Source organism: Poeciliopsis prolifica, unplaced genomic scaffold (assembly GCF_027474105.1).
Source record: "Poeciliopsis prolifica strain line A6 unplaced genomic scaffold, Auburn_PproV2 SCAFFOLD007, whole genome shotgun sequence".
Taxonomy (NCBI): Eukaryota; Metazoa; Chordata; class Actinopteri; order Cyprinodontiformes; family Poeciliidae; genus Poeciliopsis; species Poeciliopsis prolifica.
Genome location: NW_026562382.1, coordinates 14075574 through 14095752, shown reverse-complemented (window position 1 = coordinate 14095752; position 20179 = coordinate 14075574). Strand labels below are relative to the sequence as shown.

The 20179-nt window shown below is 35.3% G+C and overlaps 1 protein-coding gene across 1 annotated transcript in view; it reads right to left on the bottom strand.

The window, feature by feature from the left end:
- LOC129361272 (receptor tyrosine-protein kinase erbB-4-like) overlaps positions 1-20179 on the bottom strand; it is a 254495-nt gene that overhangs the window by 95205 nt on the left and 139111 nt on the right. Inside the window, exon 3 of the mRNA XM_055032020.1 lies at positions 11401-11587. Coding sequence (XP_054887995.1) covers positions 11401-11587 — 187 coding nt within the window. The remainder of the gene's footprint in view (positions 1-11400; positions 11588-20179) is intronic.

The window sequence follows — 20179 nt, the reverse complement described above, 5'->3', positions numbered from 1 at the left end:
AAGGGCAATGTCTATATGTGTGTGTGTGTGTGTGTGTGTGTGTGTGTGTGTGTGTGTTGGTGCTTGATAATATGCTTGTGGTAGGATGGGAGGGATGAGCATATTCAATCCCCTGCTAATTTTGTAAGTTTACTTACATGTGAAGAACAGAAAAAAAAACGTTAATTTTATTGTAATTTATAATGTTGAGCAATAAAGTACTACAATTCCAGAAAAAATACATTATCATAAAGTTTAATGTGACCTTCGACTTAAATTATTTAAAGATTTTCCAGTTTTAAAATATTCCAAGTTGAAACAATCCTTGTGTAGTGTTTTTTGATATAATGATAGTGATATAGTTGTATTACAGCCTACAAAACACTGAAGGCCACTGCTGTCACTGTTTAACTGATCCAACCCAACCCACCAAAAAAAGAACTTCAGAGTCTCCAAAATAATAGATGACAGATGAAGCAATGGTGAAAACAGTTTCCAATACTGTATTAAATTATGAAAAAAATTATGTTCACTCCAATTTGTTGAACCACTATTTTGAGCAACCTAAAGTAGTAATTTTTCTTGTGTAAAATCATCATTTTCTCATATTGATGTAGAGGAAATCTGATTGATGTTAGAGGTTTGGAAACAGCTGCTTAGTCATGCAGAGTTTTAGAATGTGAGCAATCTTTAAAAAAAAAACGATCAGGATCTTTGTCCTAATTCCAACTGATTTCCAAGTAAGACCATGTTAGTCAAATGCTCTTCCATTCAACTGTAATTTGACATATAATCGTGTGTATGGTCCTCTCAATGTAAATTTGCAGAGTTTTAGTGACTAAAAAATTTGTCTAAATAATCAGTCTTCCATTACCATGTTTGACACTCGCTACATAATGTTGGTACTGGGGGTACTGGTAGAGCACTACAGTAGGGGGTAGTGTTCTACCAATACCCCCTACCCTATGGGGTAGTGGTAGAGCAGTGCACTTCATACACAGAGGCTATAGTCCTTGATGCAATCATCCAGGGTTCGATTACCGATCCTGAGACCTTTGTTGTATGTGTTCCCGCTTCTCTTTCTGACATTAGTCAGGTTGTCAATTTGTTGTGAAAAGACAACTGTAGAAAATGTCTCTGCTTTAGGCAAAAGTCTCTAGTATCTCACATTTGTCCAGAAGACATTGTTCCTGAAGATTAGTTGTTCACTCAGGCAAAACTTTACAAACTTTTCAAAGAAATGCTTTTATTTTTTTAGAAATGATTTTCAATTCAAGCCAAACAGATATTTTATATTCAAAATACAGCTGAGTCTGAAATTATGCTTTTAATTAAACAGAATTTCTCTCAGCAAAGAAATTTCTCTCAGCAAATTTGAGTGAATTTGCTTGAACATCCACTGCTAGAGAGATGGACAATGTCTAAAGAGTTTTTCAGTTTTTCTTGAGCATTTTCACTGTATAAATATAAACGTTAATTAATTTAGGGTTCCACTATAACCCTCCCCTGATTAGTAGGAGTGAAGCAGTTGCTGATGTCTTCTCACCTTGAGATTTTGGTACCTTCATACTTTTCACAAAGAACATTTGCTCAGCAGGACCAGCATACTTCTACCACGGAAGCAGCAAGAATCTTTTTTTTTTTTTTTTCCATGACAGTGACTTTACTTGTTGTGCAATATTGCTAACTACATCCCTATAAAGAACTTGCTGAAATCCATGTCAACTTTGAAATTGTATCTTGTCCGCTTAGGCCATGTAAATAAATTGATATAGAGTGACAGATGTTACAAAGCCTTTTGAGACCTCCTGAGCTGCCAATCAATTCCTCTTTACTTGCTTTCCTCTTCATTTTGTTCTTCCTCTGAGATGAGCAGAGTCTCTATGACATCAAAAGCCTGTTTTAAACATCATGTTGCCCTCTGAATCAAAGTAAAAACTTTATGTGAAGGCTGCGCATCTATGCAGTGACATATTAGATCTCCAGTGACAGACAGTCAGTGAGAGAAACTGAACATGGCAGACTTATGATCAAATGCCATCATATCTGTGAAATGCTTTTCAACACATTACAATGAAAATCCACAATGAACCTTTGACACATAATTAAAAAACAGTATGAAACCCTTCAGTGTAGTGCTGTTCATGCCCACCAAACTGGTGTTTAAGCTGTTTTAAGGACGTTTCCTAAATGCTTGTCCATCGAGATATTATTGTGTCAGCTAAAAAAAAAAAAAACCTGAACCCTACAGTTTCATGTATATCCAAAATGACTGTAAAGTGACCTTTGATTAAATGACCATAACTCTTAAATAAATAAGTACTTCACTTTTTTTAAAAGTTAATACAATTTTATTACAGGTGTCAATATTAATGCATGCTATTAATCTGAAAATTCTAATGTGTTCATATTACATAACTAAATTGTACTACCTAAAAGCTTCTCTCCCACAGATAGTTACCTAGTTCACAGTAGTTCATTGATGACCCGGCACATGTGGAGCGATGAACAACAGCAAAAGATGAGAGTTTCCCACGACAGCAAGAAAAGTAAAAATGTAATTCCCTGGTCCTCAGATATGCTAACACAATGTCTTTATTACTGAATATTATATTAAAAATAGCTCATACATTCTTTCTTGCTTAGCTGACAATGCTTTGTGTTAATGATGACACCAAACTAAACTCGGCATGAAGTAGTTCCTGTGCAAAATGTATTATTTTGCTGTGATTCATAATGTTATGGTATATTTACTTTTTAGATTTTTGGGTAGATTACAATAGTTCCATTTAACTAATTAAATCAATTGAACTCTGTCACACAAAGATTGTGTTTTGCTTTGAGACCTGTGCTGATTGAAAAACTTTAAAGAAGCAGTCATTTAATTTGTGTTAATATATGATGACAAAAAATAATATTAAACATCATGAGGCAGAGCTACTTATAGGGCCTGACATTAGAGAGTAGCATATGGAACACGAAAACTGATGAGATTTTCACAAATAAAGTATATCTAATTCATCTTATTAAACTTTACAAATGCATTGGAGCTCATCAGTCTGATCTATGTCTTTGCCTGGAAGGAAGGAAAAGCATGAGAGAGACTTGGGAGTGTTTTTGATTATTAATTGGCATTAAAATTCCTTCCATGCCTCCTTTAACTTTTAATGAGGTTAAAGTCCACTCTTACTTCCAGCAGACCACCAAGGTTCAGTTTCTAATGGAAATAATGTATATTTAGGCAGCAGTATAAGCTGGTAAAAAGAAAAAAGTTACACTGATGTTAAGGCATAAGGAGCTATTTTTCCTAATCAGTGTCCTAATCTTGGTTTTGATGCAGATATAGACATACTGTAAGCAGTATAAAATTGTTTTGAATAAATTAGAATATGAGTAAAAAGTTTATGTATTTCAGTAGTTGAAGTTACAAGTAAATCACATTACATAGATTAAATACACAGACAGATGTTTTAAAGCCTTTGTTTCTGCTAATGATCTCTTACTTACAGCTAAAACCAACAAGGCATTCAATATAAAAATATTAAAACAGACCAAGACAAAAAAACATTCTTAATGCAAAAATAATTTTGAAAACTTGTTTCAGTTATTACTTTCAAAAGGTACACTTAATCTGACTAACAAGCCTCACTAGAAAGCAGATTGGGGTTATATTTAACTACATGGTTTGGGTTGACATGATCAGTGTGTCTGCTCTTTTATATCAATGTGTTTCAACGCCCCTGCCCATACACAAAAAGTATTATCATTATTTTGGTATTTTTTTATAAACTTTGAAGTGTACCCAAACATTGTGAATAAATTGTATCCCAGGTTGCATCATAGGAAGTACCTTTGATGCCTGTTCTATACTTCAATTTAACATGTCCCTCCTTACGATCCACATTAGAGCCCCACAAATGTGACAGTATGAATCTTGTCCTTCAAAAAAGAACTCCCACTAGCCCCCTTCCTGGAGCGGTGAAATATTGAGTGTGACACGGGAGTAATTGCATGGGAAGTAATCAATTAGACACACAATTGAAGGAGACCTGAGGTCTGTGAGCTGCCAGGCAAGAAGCTCAACTGAATTCTGGTGACATGCACCAAACCAATCTGGCCTGCCTCCTTTGGCAGAATTGCTCATTCATTTTCTAATAGTGAGTGGATGAATAAAAGATATAGGTTTCAAAGAAAGGGACTAATTTTATGTACCCTCATTAAGCAGGAAAACACACCATCTTCAATCATCACTTTCACCTTACACCCTAAACAGTCCTTTCTATGGTCTCCTTTTATACTGCTGTCATCCAGCAGCAAACTAGAAAAGCTCACCATATGATGCCAAAATTGCAAAAGCATTTGCAGGATGCAGAAAGTCTCAGTCTTTGTAAGAGTTTTGTAAACAGTGACGAGCCATGCAAACATGACATTGTTTCCTTTTTTGCCAAAGCCGTCAATAAGACAAATTAAGACGTCTATCTGAAATATTGTAGAGCGAGAACAAGGGATAAAGAGGTGGAAGACAGACAAAAAGTGGAAGAGATAAAGAGAGAGCAGATGGGCCATGAAGAAGTGGATAACGCCTTGGCGTAAAACACAGGCTTGTGTACATGCATGCAATGAGAGAAGATCATTCAGCAGATGGGGCCTCAGATTGGAGGCTTCATTTTAGACAGACGCGGTACAGACATAGCGTGCTTCGAAGAAAAAAAAAAGAATCAACAACACAAAACAAATGTGGAAAAAATAGACACAGGGTGCAATGGGAAAATGGAGGAAAGACATTAGCAGTAAAATGTGTTAAATCAGAAAACTCATCTGTGTTGTGGTCCTTATTGTGGCTTTTAATATTTTGCCAGAGAAACAGGCTGTAATTACAAAGTAAGAGAACAAAAGCTTTCCGAGGTTCATGTAAATCCAGAGAGAAGAACTAGAAATGTCTGCCTGAGCATGAAAGACATCATTGTGTATCAGCATGCATCAAAATAAAGAGTAGAAACTTTTGCAAATGTCAGCAGGCAGCACTGTATAACCTTTATCTTGCTCAGATGCTCAGGCAAAACTGGGGTATAAGAAGAAAGTACTTTTGAACAGAGCATTCTTGTCTGTATTTGTGACATTAGAATAAGGCTTCAGTAAATTTTATTGCATTTTTACAAAGTAAACAATGACAATGTAGTGGATACATATAGTAGAACTAAAATTCAGCATGATTTTTTTAAATAAACAAAAGTCTGAAAATTGTGCCCTGCGTGTTTAAATAGCCATTTTATTCTACTACCTAAAAATAAAATATACGGCAAAATAAAATTGCCTTCAAAAGTCTTTTAATAAATTTTACCTTCCTGGGTACAATTACATCTCAGTATGAATAAAGATGATTACTAAAAAAATAAAAATAAAAACAAAAAACATTATTTACTACAGTTAGATAACATTGGTCTGCAAATGGCACAATGACATAATAATAATAAAAAAGCAAATATATCTGGACAACAAATGTTGCATAAAAATGTGTTATTCCTACTTGACCAGGCAAGCCTATACAGATCCATTAACGGATCTAAATGGGCAAGTCGAACAAGGAGAGCATCCAAGCCAAAAGGAGCTGTTCATTGAAATCCATAAGATAAACTAAATTTAAATGGATTAGCCAATTTGCTAAGGGCAATGTGTGGAGAAAAAAACAACTCAGCAAATCACCTTAGCCCAATCATTCACACAGTGAAACAAGGTGAGATCACTTTTTTCAACATGGAAGATGGCAAGAGTTGACATGTGACACCCAAATTAAACAAATCTGTCAATATCACTATTTAGAACTAAACTGATTGCTAAAAAAGATAATTCAGCCAATTAAATTTGGTAAAAAGCTAAAGGACAATGCCCTGGAACACAGGACTTTAAGGTACCTGGTTTAGTTAAAACACAAGCTTATTTCTTTTTTCATAATTTGTCAAATTCCACACCTAAATACAATCGAGAATTGATGGCAGCATTTGATAAGTGCTAGTCAGAGATGATCTGATAAAATCTGATGTTTAGCTATTTTACAAAGCAGACTGGGCAAAAAGTCTCAAAATTTGTGAAGCGGTTAGTCATACCAAAAAAGACATGCAAATGTAATTGCTACCATGGGAATGAATGCAAATAGCCACCTCACCTTTCCTTTGTATTTGTAAAAGATTTAGAAAACCATGTTTTTTTTTTTTCTCTTCAGAATTGTACACTACTGTGTATTGAACTATTCCATAAAATTCAGATTAAATCATTTGAAGTTTATGATTCTAGTGTAAAAGGATACATTTTTAAGGAAAAGTAAAAGGCTCTGTTGTAAAATAAATATGCTTCAACTTTCTCTGGGTTTCAGAAAGTAATGTCAGACAAACTAAACTTCTCACACTTGGAAAAAGGGTCTTTTATATTTGTTATTCTACACACCCCTGTGCACGCAAACACAATCCCTAAACTTTTCCCAGCTTTGCAGTGACTTATATTTCATATTCATGAGGATAACTTAGCTAAGCTTGATTGAAAGGTGCATCAGAGGGAGTCCTATCCCTGCTCAGCCAAAGACCTCCCTCCATTCCACCCAGTTCCTTTAAACCCAGAAAGTCCATTCACAGCGAACAGAGTGCAGCTAAAAAAATCAATAAGTGGAATACTACAATATTGTACCGACAAATTGATTTCATCCCAAGGCAATTTTTACCCAAGTGGAAATACATGTGGGGTTCAACAACCGAGGGGGCCTTAAGCTGTGCCTTCTCTCGATTACCCTCTTATAGTCTTAATAAGTTTTATCCTCTTTTATGTGTTGCTTATAGATGATATCGATCATTTTACACTTCTCCTGGGAGCTATAGCTATGGGAGCAATGGACTAATGTGACACCAGCATCAAAGGCCTTGTAATAAATGAGACGTCTGGGCTTCAACTCACTAAGGCATTCACATGTTGGAAGGAGTTTGGTCGACTGCAGAGCACTAAGACTTATTTTTTTCTTCAGTCTAATGTTGTGTGATAACAACTGCACACAACTCCAGCACACACATGATTTGCCTTAATCTCTAAGACCTCCTCTCCCAGTTAACTCCATGTATGTAAAAAGCAGCAACAAGGACATGCTAAAACAAGTTTTCTTGTTGCTTTTTTAATCTATGAAGACTTATAATATTTTTCCAAGATATGAAAAGGTGGAACAAACATTTCTTGTATGACAAGGGATTCTTCAGGTTCAGTAATTTATAAAATGTCTTGAAGGTATTTTAAGGTAAGTTGTTTTTGAAGGTAAGTGATAGGTAAGTGTTTTAGCTTTTGAGCTCTGAGGAGATCCTTTCGAAGTGTACATCTGAATGGAGAAAATTGTTTTTGCTACTCTTTCAGGAATATGTGGAACAGTCCAAGCTACAGCTAGTTTGTTTTGATGTAATTTATTATCTTGTTTTTGATCTGCAATAGAACAGACAGAACAGGGATATGCTCTTTGGCACAACCCAGTTCAGATGTTTGTTTCACCTACTTTCTTTGAAAGTATGAAATTATTAAATTTTGGAAGAATGGTCACATTAAAACCACTCAAATTTACATGCATTTCACCGCATCAATGAGCCTCACTCCATAGCTCTTACATGTTATATTCTTACACCCTGTCACTTCCACAAATCTCAGTTTTTCACCATTGTCTAAGGAGGGACATGGGCTTTTCCTCCAGCAAAAGCCTGATAAGAGTACCCCTCCCAAACCCCAACTTGTTTACAGCATCTAACTTCGTTACATAAATGTGGAGTCTGTTGTACCTCACAGTTTGTGAGCTTACCCTTATTAACTGTGGAAGGTTGTTGTAGCCCAATTCTCTTGTGCTTTTGCCCGTAAGCATAAAAAATAAGATGAAGGTAACATAAAATAACTTTTGATGGATTTGGTTTAATCGCTAATACATACTAAATTTGGTTAACAACCCATAATCCTATACTTTGTAACAAAGTTTAAGGCTACGGTATAAATCTTAGATTTGACTGTTGACTTGAATTGCCGATTAACTTGCAAAAACTACAATTTCAGGCTTTCTCTGTACTCAGGCTCCAAAGACTTATTGGCTTCAATTCTCTGTCTAGTCTAATCAGGGTTGATTGTTACTGGCAAGTGTAGATCATTTGAGTAAATAATTTCTTGTCCTCTCTGTTACTGCAGTGCATACAAATGGCTTGATGCCATATCAACATGACACAAAGCATCCAAGTATTTCAAGTATTTCTAAACAGCAGATGTCAGTAAAAAAAAAAAATCCTTTTTTTTTTTTTTTTTACTGTGACAGCATTGTTAAATATGTCAAAGTAACATGCAGACTCCAGCTCTAAAATAAATTTGCATTTAATTTTAAAGGTGAGATTAAATTGTTAACCAGGTCTTTTTTAGATTGTGGCAAAATTATGGTTAATAACCCCCTAGCTCTTTAAAAATGAGCATATGGATATCTCTCAGTTAGTTCTATGATAAACATTCTTAATTATTCTGAGTTGAATACTTAAAGCTTTTAGATGCAGATTTAGGACATACAGTTGTTTTCTATTAATCTGGTAAACACTTCAAGTAAGGAGCACAAAATATTGTAAATTCTAATGCACTACCTATTAGGGAAGTGGAGAGGTTACAAGTGGAGGTTTTCAGTATGCCAACAACAGTTCTTCAAAACAGACACACTTCCTGCTTGATTCATTCAGAAGAAATATTGCTGTATTAAATTCTGTTCAGCAATAATAATTTTAATTCACAGGCCACCACACCTCTGTGTTTTAGTCCAAAGAACTGATACACAACTAGGACTGGGAAAAATGACTCAAAACATCTGTAGACAATACACAGAGCGCACACCAAGTCTTTTTTTTTTTTTTACTTGCTTGGATCTAAAAATTGGAATAAATGGAAAATATTTTAATTTTAACTTTGTGATCACTTAAAAACCCAGGAAATATACCACTAAATGTGACGTGATTATGATGTAGTTAGAATAGATAAAAGTTAAAATTCTCAATTAATTTAATGAGGGTTTGACACACTCAATGAAATGGCTGCCTTTGAGGAGGAGGAAAATCTTGGCCGTAAACAATTATGTTATTTTTTCTGTATACCATCTCTTCAGTAAGAGCCAGACTGATGAAGTAGAGCAGTTGCAGGCAGACCAGTGCTTTTGTACATAACTTCCCCCGCTCTTGATGGCTTAAGGCCATGGATGGCAGATCAAACAGCCTTTTCTCACAGAGGCCAACCCCGACTCCCAGAACACTGGCTTCAACTTGGCACCCAAGTGAAAAAAGCTGGTTTGGCTGCGGTTTATGACAGACAACTGCATTTCCCTAAAAATCCTGGAAAATGTGAGAAAATATACTGCATTGTGATGTAACATAAAAGAAGATACTGTTACGTTTTTCAACTCTGGGGAATCACCGAGAAGAAACAAAAAATGGACAGAATGAAAAAGGATATAATAATTTAAAAATAAGGTTCAAAAGAGGCTCAGAATGGGGTTCGGTGCCAAGTCTAGAAACACTAAAATAAACATCCGTTATGATAAAATGTTACTGTAATCTAACTGTGATTGCTGTTGCCTTTCTCATGAAAAGTGAGATTTTTCTCAGTATTCGTTTCCATGTGAATTGCCATGGAAGTTCAGAAGAATTGTTGTTCGGATCAATTTGCAAGTTTCTCTGGAATCAGATGGAAATGACCAGGAATTAACATGACATTTGTGTTTCAAGTGTAAATGAACCACTCCTACCTCCATGTAAGTAACTTTGTTATGCCCAAATAATAATTTTGTTTTGAGTTACTTGTCAATAGTGATTCTCCCTCAGCTCTGAAAAAACCCATGTGTAGATGGGTTATTTGTAGGAAAGAAAAAATTAATAAGAAAAAATATGTTTTGTTTTTTTTAACAGACGTATTTTAATACTTCATTCTTACAAACTGTTATTTTTAAATGATTGCTTAAAAGACCCAGAATTAAGATACTGGAGTAGCAAAAAACAGTCCATATGACTATAAAGGACTTAAGAAACTGCAGATAAGTTACTAGTATAGTAACAGTAGAGTAGAAGTGGATGGAATTCTCTTAAATTTAAATTGGATTCCAGAACAAAAGAATTTAAATTATGTGAAAGCTTCTTATTGTTCATAAGCTGTTAATTTGTTTCCCTTTTATAAGCTTTAGTAAGCATTAAATCGAATAATTACACTAAATAATTTCTATTGGAACATTATTTCCTGAAGCCATTTAACACAGTTTTCTATGGAAAGATCTTGAGGTTGAATTTAGCTTCAGAATGAACATATCATACTTTGATCCTGCATTAGGACTTGGACTCTCTGCGGTACACCACTCTTAACCCTGAAGTGAAAGAGCGCTTCATGTTGTTTATGAGACAAGAACTGTATTTAATATTGACCTCAAGGTCAGTACTCCCGAAGAAAACCAAGTTGCACAAAGATCTGCTGTTCACAAAACAACAGGCACCCACACAATAGTGTAATTTCTCAGGCAGTCACTTATAATGTCCTCTCAACTTCAAGTTAAACACCTTAGGGTTAATTGACAAGTGGATTGTTAATCATAAAAAAATACATCTGTGTGAGCACTTGGTCTAAATGAATTAACAAATAAAGTCTTACTGGTTGGGGCCATGAAGAAACAGGAGATGCAAATATGCAGGTGCACAATCTGGACAATTACACTGGGAAGATTGATACCAGTATGTTGATGGTTGGGTATGTTTCAGTGCACAACAATGCATTGATTAAAGATTTTATTTTAAAAAAATCAACAATAAAAAAAGTCTACATTGAAAGTATTCATGTAATAACAGTTTTGTAAGATTCATATGCTGAGGAAAACCCAGATGCAGTATGAATTTACCTTTTCCTTTAAAAAGCATTGCTGTCCTGAATACAGCAGGGAATCCTCTGCAATGAGGCTAAGATTTCATCATGATTCAGTTGTGCTGACTTTGGCTGCAGTTTGTGTTAAAACCTTCAATGTTCAACTGAAATTTTGGCCTGCAGCGCTTTTGTTTCGGAAGCATCACTACATCAGCTCTTTCAAGACTGCCACTGATGAAGTACACCACAAAGATTTAAAGCAAACAAGTAGAGAACTGATATTATTGCGTACATGGTGTGACCGCCAACTAAGTGCCCACTAATTTGTCAAAAATGTAGTTGTATGAGAATCATCATGTCATGCCACATGAACTTTAAATACACATCATTGTATTTGCAGGCATTACAGCAAAGATCAAACAATTCTATGCATGATCTGACTGCTTCACTTACCCTTTTTACAACAACAGACCAAAACTATGGAATCCGTCATATATTCAAATATATTAAAATAAAATATCCAGCCATATCAATTCAGCCACTTGCCTGTGAGGTTTTTAAGACCCAGCTGTCGAAGGCCAAAGTTTCCATCCCGTCTATAATTCAGAAAGATTGCGAGCGAGTAGCGGTCTTCATAAAGCTTGGTTCCACGAATGATCCTCAAGTTCTCCAAAGGCAGATAGTCGAACTGGTTCAGAGCCACCAACACGTAGCCAGTCACTTCTCGTATGGACTGTAAACAGAGTTATAGAAGATTAATGTTAATGTTTTTTTAGCATTCTGTGGCAAAAAAAAAGTGGCACTGAGACAGCCAATTTTTGTTTATCATAAAAATACACTTTAATAATAATAAAAAAAACTAAGAAACTGGTGATTTTTTTGTGCAACATTGATAGTGAATATTTCTGAGGATTACCACAATGAAAGTTGTGCTGAAATGTTTTATTCCTATGCCAAAACAAAGTACTGTACAACAACAAGGTTTGGTAATTATTATTAATTTTAAATAAATGAATGCCCAAAACCAGTAAAAATGGAAAAGAAAGGTATAAACTATGAAACAGTAACGAAAAGGAAAGGCCCACATTAGATCACTGGTAGACCAAGTCTTCAAGGTCACTTTCCACATTTTGAATCATGCCAGGGAGTTGAGTTACAGCATTGAAAGGCAGGAGATTTTGCTTCAGGGTTTGTGGCCTCGCTGGAAAACCTGGCTCAGGGTTCAGTGCTCATAACCGGGTCTCGGCCTGGGGTGACTGAGTCACAAGGACAACCATTGCTTCACACTTTAAATGTCATTTAGGGAGGGTATAACGACTGTTGAGACATTGGCAAGGAGCCACTCATTCAGAGCTGCTGTAGCGTGAATCAAAGTGACAGCATGTGTCCTTTTTCTCCCTTCCACCCATCTGTGGTGGCTGTCATTAGTAGACAAGCAGTCAAAAAAGTTTTTCCATGCTTGCCCAACTTATTTTGATAATCAACAAGTCTGTATGTGAAGTGCTGCTGCAACTTGTGCATTGAGCTGAAATAAGTGAGAAGGAAATACCTAATAGTTTAGTGACAGTGATTGACAGCTGACAAGTTGTGTGATCCTCAGTCAGTGGCAAACAAACGACAATCTGAACTCAGCTGATGGGCATATGCAAAATATGTTTTCAAGTTCAGATTGCATTTGTTTTTTATGTAAGGGAATTTCTATGCTTTTGTGCAAGCATTTTATGTTCAATACTTGTCTGTCCATGCAGCTATTGGTCTCAAGTACAAGAACAAATTAGATGACATATTATTTAGGATGTGATGAAATAAGAATTTTGTTTATATGCATTCATCACAAATCTACACTCCAGGGTCTATGCTATATGAAGTTTTTAATGATTTTACATAGGAAGTTAAACCTTGCAGTCAGTCCACTGTTTTACACTGACATAAATTATACACAGTGATCTTTCATCTGATACAGATATTTTGTATAAATACATGCTTATGTCAGATTTGCAAGGAATGATTAACTGGGTGAGCAGATCTTATCAATTTACCAGTGGACAGTCTGATGGCTTCAGATTGAGTAGTCTTGGAAATCATTGCCTATATTATGTATTGAGAAAGATACTGTATGTTGCAAGATTCTATATTTTCAACATCTAAAACAGTAAAAGTTGTGTTGGACAAATAATGTAAAACTACCTTTTTATATAGAGCTTTTACAGAGCAAGAATGTGCTGCAGTATCAATATAAAAGCTAAGCAGAGGAGCTCAATCTTTTTCTCAGATTATCTGTGTCATATTGTCCTGTCATGACACAATAACAGGTATATGGCAAGTATGATTTACACTTGCTGTATACAAGTGCATGGTTCTTTTTAGATAAAGTTTTACAATACAAGTACCAAGAAAACATTAAATATTCCTGGAAAAGTGTTGTAGATTAAAATTTATTTCAATTTAGATATTAGGTTTGGTTTGGAATTGAAAATTAAACTTGTTCAGAAAGATCCCCGATTATTAGTTTGTGTACCTGTGTTGTAGAACTGTATGTTGAGCTTTTTTTCCCCTTATGTGCAACTATATTTTGGAAATTTGTCTGAACACAAGGTGAAAAGAGCTCTTTATGATATCTATGTAGTGCAGTGATATATGCAGTATCAGGTGATAACGTTTCATTCCCAATCCAGATACTTTTTGCTTCTTCTTAGAAGCTTGTGCAGAACAGCAGAAACTAAAGTTGGCTGACTGTTTCTAACCATATTCAGAAACTAGTAATTACTTCAGGGTCCACATTTCATTGAGGCTTTATACACAATTTTTTTCTCTGAGACTGTTTGTTACAGCCCTCGCACTGTTGTCGGTTTGTTATTTTTCAGCTCCCAAATCAATACTTTACCAAGTGCAGTCTTGCAGAGGGAAATAAAACAAGGGAGAAAGAAGATGGCAGATGCACACTTTTTAACCCACACATTATTTGTTTGGCAATAAAGTGAATGGGAAAAGAGAAACAACTTGTAGTGATTACCAGCCCTTGTCGAGCTAATGGCTAAATCTGCCCTGTTCATGGCCATTTTTATTAAACACAGATCATCAGGCCCCTCCAACCTGATGGAGAGGCCTGATGCAGCCTAAATGCAAAGTATGGCCACTTGAGGAAAACATGCATCTGGATTATAGCAGTGACACAAGGCTCTAAAGGCATAGAATGGCTATGTATCCTTTAAGTTGGTGTTAACACAAAAGTTCACATAGTGCGGTACAGGTACCAATATGATAAAATGTTTACTGTGCCAATTTTTTGTATCTTTATTTTATTTCATCTTTACAAAAGTATGTGTGTATAAATTGCTTTACTTTTATTACCACAAACTTCAATGTATTTTATGAAAATTTTAACATAGAACATGGAAGAGAAATAATATACAATTTTTTCAAGGAATCTAAACATTTTCTTTTTATCTCTTAAGCCAAGACTTGCAGCTGCAAATCTTTCAGGTACTATCTACGAGCTTTACACATCTAGAGATAAGTAGCTGTCCATTATACTTTACAATATAGTTTAATCTTTGTCAGATTGGATGGAAAGCATATTTGAACATGACTTTCAAATTTGCTACATATTCTCTTGGTTTTGTTCTGATTTTTGATTGGCCCATTTTCATATATGAATGTGCATTTTTCATTGTACCTCTGGTTCAGTGTATTACTATGTTGGAATATGAATTTCCACTCCAAGACTTTTGGTGCCTCTCATTTAATCCCTTGTTACTTCTTATTTATTGCATAGCATTTAGCTCTTTTTGATTTGATTGGGAGCAACCATATCAGTGAACATAACATTTTTTTGTAAATACAATGAATTTGGTGAGATGCTAATTTCCATATGTATTCCAATGAACCAAACAAACCATATAGAAAACATCAATAAAACATAAATAAATAATAAAACAACAAAATAAAAACAATAGTGGGATGGGTAAACCTATGTTAAAATAAAGTGATAATGTCTTTTAAAAGGTTTACAAAACAATGTTTTATGAACTAGTAACAGAAACTTCATGCTCCAAAAAGTGACTAAATACAGCAGTTTGTCTTTCCATCAATTTGGTTTTCCTTCCTTCTGAGCAAAACTATCCTCACAACAATGCAGCCACCAACATGTTTTAACATGGGGATAGCATATTAACACTGATGTGTTAGTGTCCTCCCAGTTGTAGCCTTTTACATGTTGGCCAGAAAGGAAAATCTTGGTCCCATCTGATTTGAGCCTCTATGTCCAGATATTTTGGATGTTCCTCACATGGGCTGTGGCAAACTTCTTTGAGCTTTCTTTCAATAATATACGTTTTTCTACCTCTCTGTCCTTCATATATGCCATATTTGTAAAAGCTGTCCTGTTGAAAGCATCCAAAAATTGAACTGCTGCCCATTCAGTTACCATGAACTATGACCCCTTGTTGGCCTGAAATTTAATTTGAGTCCCATGTTTAAGGTAAGTTGTCATGAGAGGTTTAATCAAATTCTGCTTTGAACCACTGCACAACTTTACTCTGATCTATCTGGCCCATTCCAGGATTCATAAGTATGATCATTCACTAATATTTTCTGACAAACCTCTAAGCTTTCCACATCAAGTGTAATCTGAATGCACTTTTTTTGTACTGGATTTTATTTATGGGGCTAAATACATGATCATTGTATATATTTTTTTGAGAATTATGTTTGTAAACATATGTAAATCATAGGTCACTTTCCACTTCAAAATTATGCACAGCTTTCAGATGGTCTGTCTTATAAAATATTAGGAATACTTATGGACACTTTATCCAGATTCATAAAAAAAACATTTGCATTGCAATTTTTGATTGTAACATCTCTAAAATAAAAAGGTTGAGTGGGTTCCTAATTATACAAGGCAGTGTGTGAACACAGTAAACTTGCAGTCAAAATTTATAGAAAATTATTTCTCAAAAAATTTGTGAAAAAAATTAACACAGGTATTTGAAATAAATAGGAGGACTAGCCAGAGAAGAAACAAATGTATACAGAGAGGTTGAAACATTGTAAGTAAAATTAAATATGATCATGTTATGGGACCCCTCACTGGCATCATCCGACTTTACATGAATTCCTAAAGGTCAATGAATAAGTATCTCAGCAACAGTGAACAAAAGAGATGGTGAGAGCCAGATTCAGTAGATTAACAGGGATTTATCCCTTTTTCAACCCAAGCAGAAGCATTTGTGAGCGGAAGTGTGGCAGCGGAACAAACCCCTCACTTGAGTCACTGAGACGTGCACCGTTTTGAAATTGAGTCCTTCAATCCCTGAGCTCTGAAGGAAGAAGAGAGGAAGGTTTTGAGTAGAATCAGTGAAGGGAGGAGTTGGGGAAGAAAGGAACCATGAAGAGCAACAGATTGGCAACAGATGACAGTTTAAGAGTTTGGGTTGTGTTTTACTTAATTTTCAATACATAATTGATAACGTGAGACGAAAAACAACATAGACAAAAGGTTTGGGGCACATGTTAGAAAGGTTGAGGAATGATTAACATTTTTGAAAAAAATAAAATAAAACTTAGACAATGGTATGATTCCTTCTCATTTCCATAGATATTGAGGCAAGCAAATGTTCTATGCAGAGATGCAGCCATTGAAGACAAATACACAGTCCTGGTGTATTGGGAGGGCTTAGGGTTTCCTTCACTAAGCTCGCTTCCTCTATTTCTGTATTGCATCAATAAATCCTCTGGTTGAGCTCACTTTCACATCTGTAAGCAGGCACAGAATCCGGATAAAGTGTCCATAAGTGTAACGTAGAAAATCCCCCTGAGTTCTCTTGGAGAACTGGTTGTCAATGTAAATGACAACCAGATTAAAATATTAAGTCAGTGGCAAATGTAAAATGTTTGAAACCGTGGGCCAGACATTAATTTTCTAAACTTCACAAACAAGATTGGACAGTCCCTTAATAACCTTCTTCAAAAGTGCTAATATCCATTCATTCATTCATTCATTGATGGTGCTTGTTTCCCCATTTTAACATTGGGCAAGTTTGAGTGTGGGTTCAAATTATTAGTGTTTATTACTTTTCTTTGCTTCAATAGAAAATATTTGTTTCTTGAAAATTTTGAAGAAAAAAAGTTGACTCAAGTGAAATAATGTAATAATCTAATTACAATAATGTAGTGGAATAATGTCTAACAAAACCAACTTCATCAGGAAGTTCCCAATTGTAGTATAAATATGTCAGTTAGATTTTTTTATGATACTTAACAAATATTAAAAAAACAGGTTTGTAGTTCAGCCACCAATCATTTAACTGGTTGCCGAACCAGTTACGTAACTGGTTCTCCTTAATTGTTTGCTTTGGTCATAAGGCAACACAGAGCACACCATACAGATCTAGAGATCTACAGATGGCACTTATAGGCAGTATTATGCAAAATTGACTTTTTAGAGTTTTATGCTTATCCCTAATAAGGATAAGTATAATGGATGGAGAAGATGGATGCTTATTAGGGAGTGCTGCTTCATCTATAGTTTCAAAACTTGAAATAGTCCAGATTGGAATCTCAGTAAAACAGCAAATTATTTACATCTTTGCTTCTTCAACAACTGTGCCCTTTGAATTGGGGAACTAGTGTCTTAGAAGATAAAGGTCATCACTCACAACAACTTTGTGCTAATTTGAAGTGGCCTTCCCTATACGGGTACAAATATTTCTAAACCCTGCCAGCAAAATGTCCCTTGTAGCACACCATAGCCACTAGATAACCTAGTTGCAGAGGTCAAAGTTTTACATTTTCTTTGAATGTTTCCCCGACATTAGCAATATCCTAATATTATAACAGAATATTTCAATCTTAGGAACTCCTTTTGGCATTTTGGTTAATACAAAGACAAAATATCTAATCTATTTTCTCATTTGACATCCTCGGTTCACTTCTACTGGAAAGTCTTCCAATATCACATGCAGTTTTGACCTATGTATTAAGTGTCTTGATGAGCTCAGCAGATGTACAGTTGGTTTTATTGTTTGTGTACACAGTTTAGGTGTTTGAAGCTGATTCTTGTGTTTCTCTGAGTGGTGAAGAGCAACACACAACACTGCGTGTCATACTCTGAGCTACTCTGTTACAGATTGGTCACTGGTGTGAGCTGCCGCAGCCTACTGCTGCAATGCTGAGAAAAGTTCAGATTTATGGGGAGTGAGAAAAAAAATGGGGAAAAAAAATATACAATTGCAAGTTTACTGAGAAATAATTAATTTTATCTTGCTGGTTCATTACTATCAGACTAGACTGAAGTAAGCCAGAGGTAAAGGGCAAACTATAATAAAGATGTTATTTCGTACAGTTTTTGTTTACAAGTTTTAAAAATATATAATGAGAGTCAACAAAGTTTGTAAATATGTGAGATATATGAGTGATAAGTTTTCTTTGGGTCAAAAATGTGGAGCTGAAATATAGGTTTGCACCCCACTTTTAAAAACGGGGTAGCAGCTGATCTGATTGCTCAATTGTTCAGGCACCTACGTCACTCATCATGTCCATCCTTAGATGACTATCATGTTCACATTTCCTAATGGTTATGTCCAGTAGGATAACATACCATGTCACAAAACTTAAGTCACCTCAGTCTGGTTTCTTGAACATGAAAATGTGTTCATTATACTCAAATGGTGTCAGCAGTCATCAAATCCAATAGAGAAAATCTGTGATGAGGTGACACAGATGTTTTAGATCACAAAGCAAGATCTGGAAAAAAACAATAAAATCAAACAACAAAATAAAAAATAAAAATGAAAACAAGACACCATGTCCAGTGAAGTGACCAGTAAGCCTGGTGATACTCCACTGTACTCAATGACATTCACACACAGCTAGTGACAATTACCTCAATACTATCTTCCACTGTCTATCTTCCGGCAGCTCATTCCTATTCCAGCTCCTGACAGTTTCAGAATTAAACTTAAAAGATACATAACTGAGATAGACTCTGCCACCAAAAGAAAAACAATGAGGAAGTGTCCATCCCATGCATTGCTGTGAGTCGCAACAATAGAAATAGTGATGCTAAATCTTTCTGTACTTTTTGCCATCTCCATTCTATGAACATAACTTAATAAACATAATCACTGTTAAAATCTCTTCAATTCTAAAATATTTACTAAATTTTACACAGTATAATTTTACACAGTATATATTGCTATATACAATATTATAAATACATTTTGCTGGACTAATATCAATAATAAACTATGAAACTTGCATTTAAAGGTTTTTAATGAAGCGTTTGCTTAAAGTTAACTGAATCAGCATGGCTGTAGCAGCTGTTCCAAATGATGATGCTCATTACCTACCTCTTAAAGAGAGGGGACTTCATTAGATCCAATTAGCTTCAGATTTTCTTCTACCTGGACACTGCTTGTAATCTAGACCTGAGTACCTGACATTTGCAATGGTATACCAAAACAACCTCAGTTTTGTCATTTATCTTACTTTCAGAAAACAGATAAAGAATGATACAAAAGGAGAACAGTAAAGTGACACTACATCCCAGGAGAAGAACTTCCAACTCCATCAGAACACTAGTAATGAGTGAACTCCTGTGGGGAATTCTCCAAATTGACTAATTTGTAATTGATTCAGTGCATTAATTACCAGCCTGGTTACGCATGTGTCATGGTTAATATTGGGCCAATCTGACGAGGCTGCGAGTCTCGTCTGCGTTGGGACTGTTCGGGTGAGGCAGCCATTATTTAATTATGCCACACATATATCTGCGGTGAGGCAAGTCTTAATTCGAGAGTAATCACTTCTGCACGTTCCCCTACAATGAGCTGATGAAAACTGAAGCAGTAGGAGGACCTGGATCAATGTAGCCCATGGTTAGCTCCTTAATCAGGCCTGGGAAACAATTCCCATGATGTAAAATATCCTTCCAGTATAAGAACATAGTACACTGTCTTGAAAGTTTACCATGACACCAAAGGTCTCACTTAACATTATGATTTATGTCTATATTTTGTGCATGTTGGAGCTCTTTCTTATATGTCTATGACAAAACAATTGACAAGCAGCAACTTGTTAATGTGTCAAAATAGCATTAAAATAAATAATATACAAAAACAAACGTCAGTAGTTAAATAATCAGTACACACTATCTATTAAAATATAGTTTAATGTCCGTATAAATACAGCGGTACTTTAAAAGACTTGTTAGAGTATACTAGTGAATAAACATCATTGTGAAGACCACGGGTCACTAGACATGTCACAGATAAAGATGCGTTTCCTCTGAATTGGATAGCCAGTTCTATATAACTGGCTATTA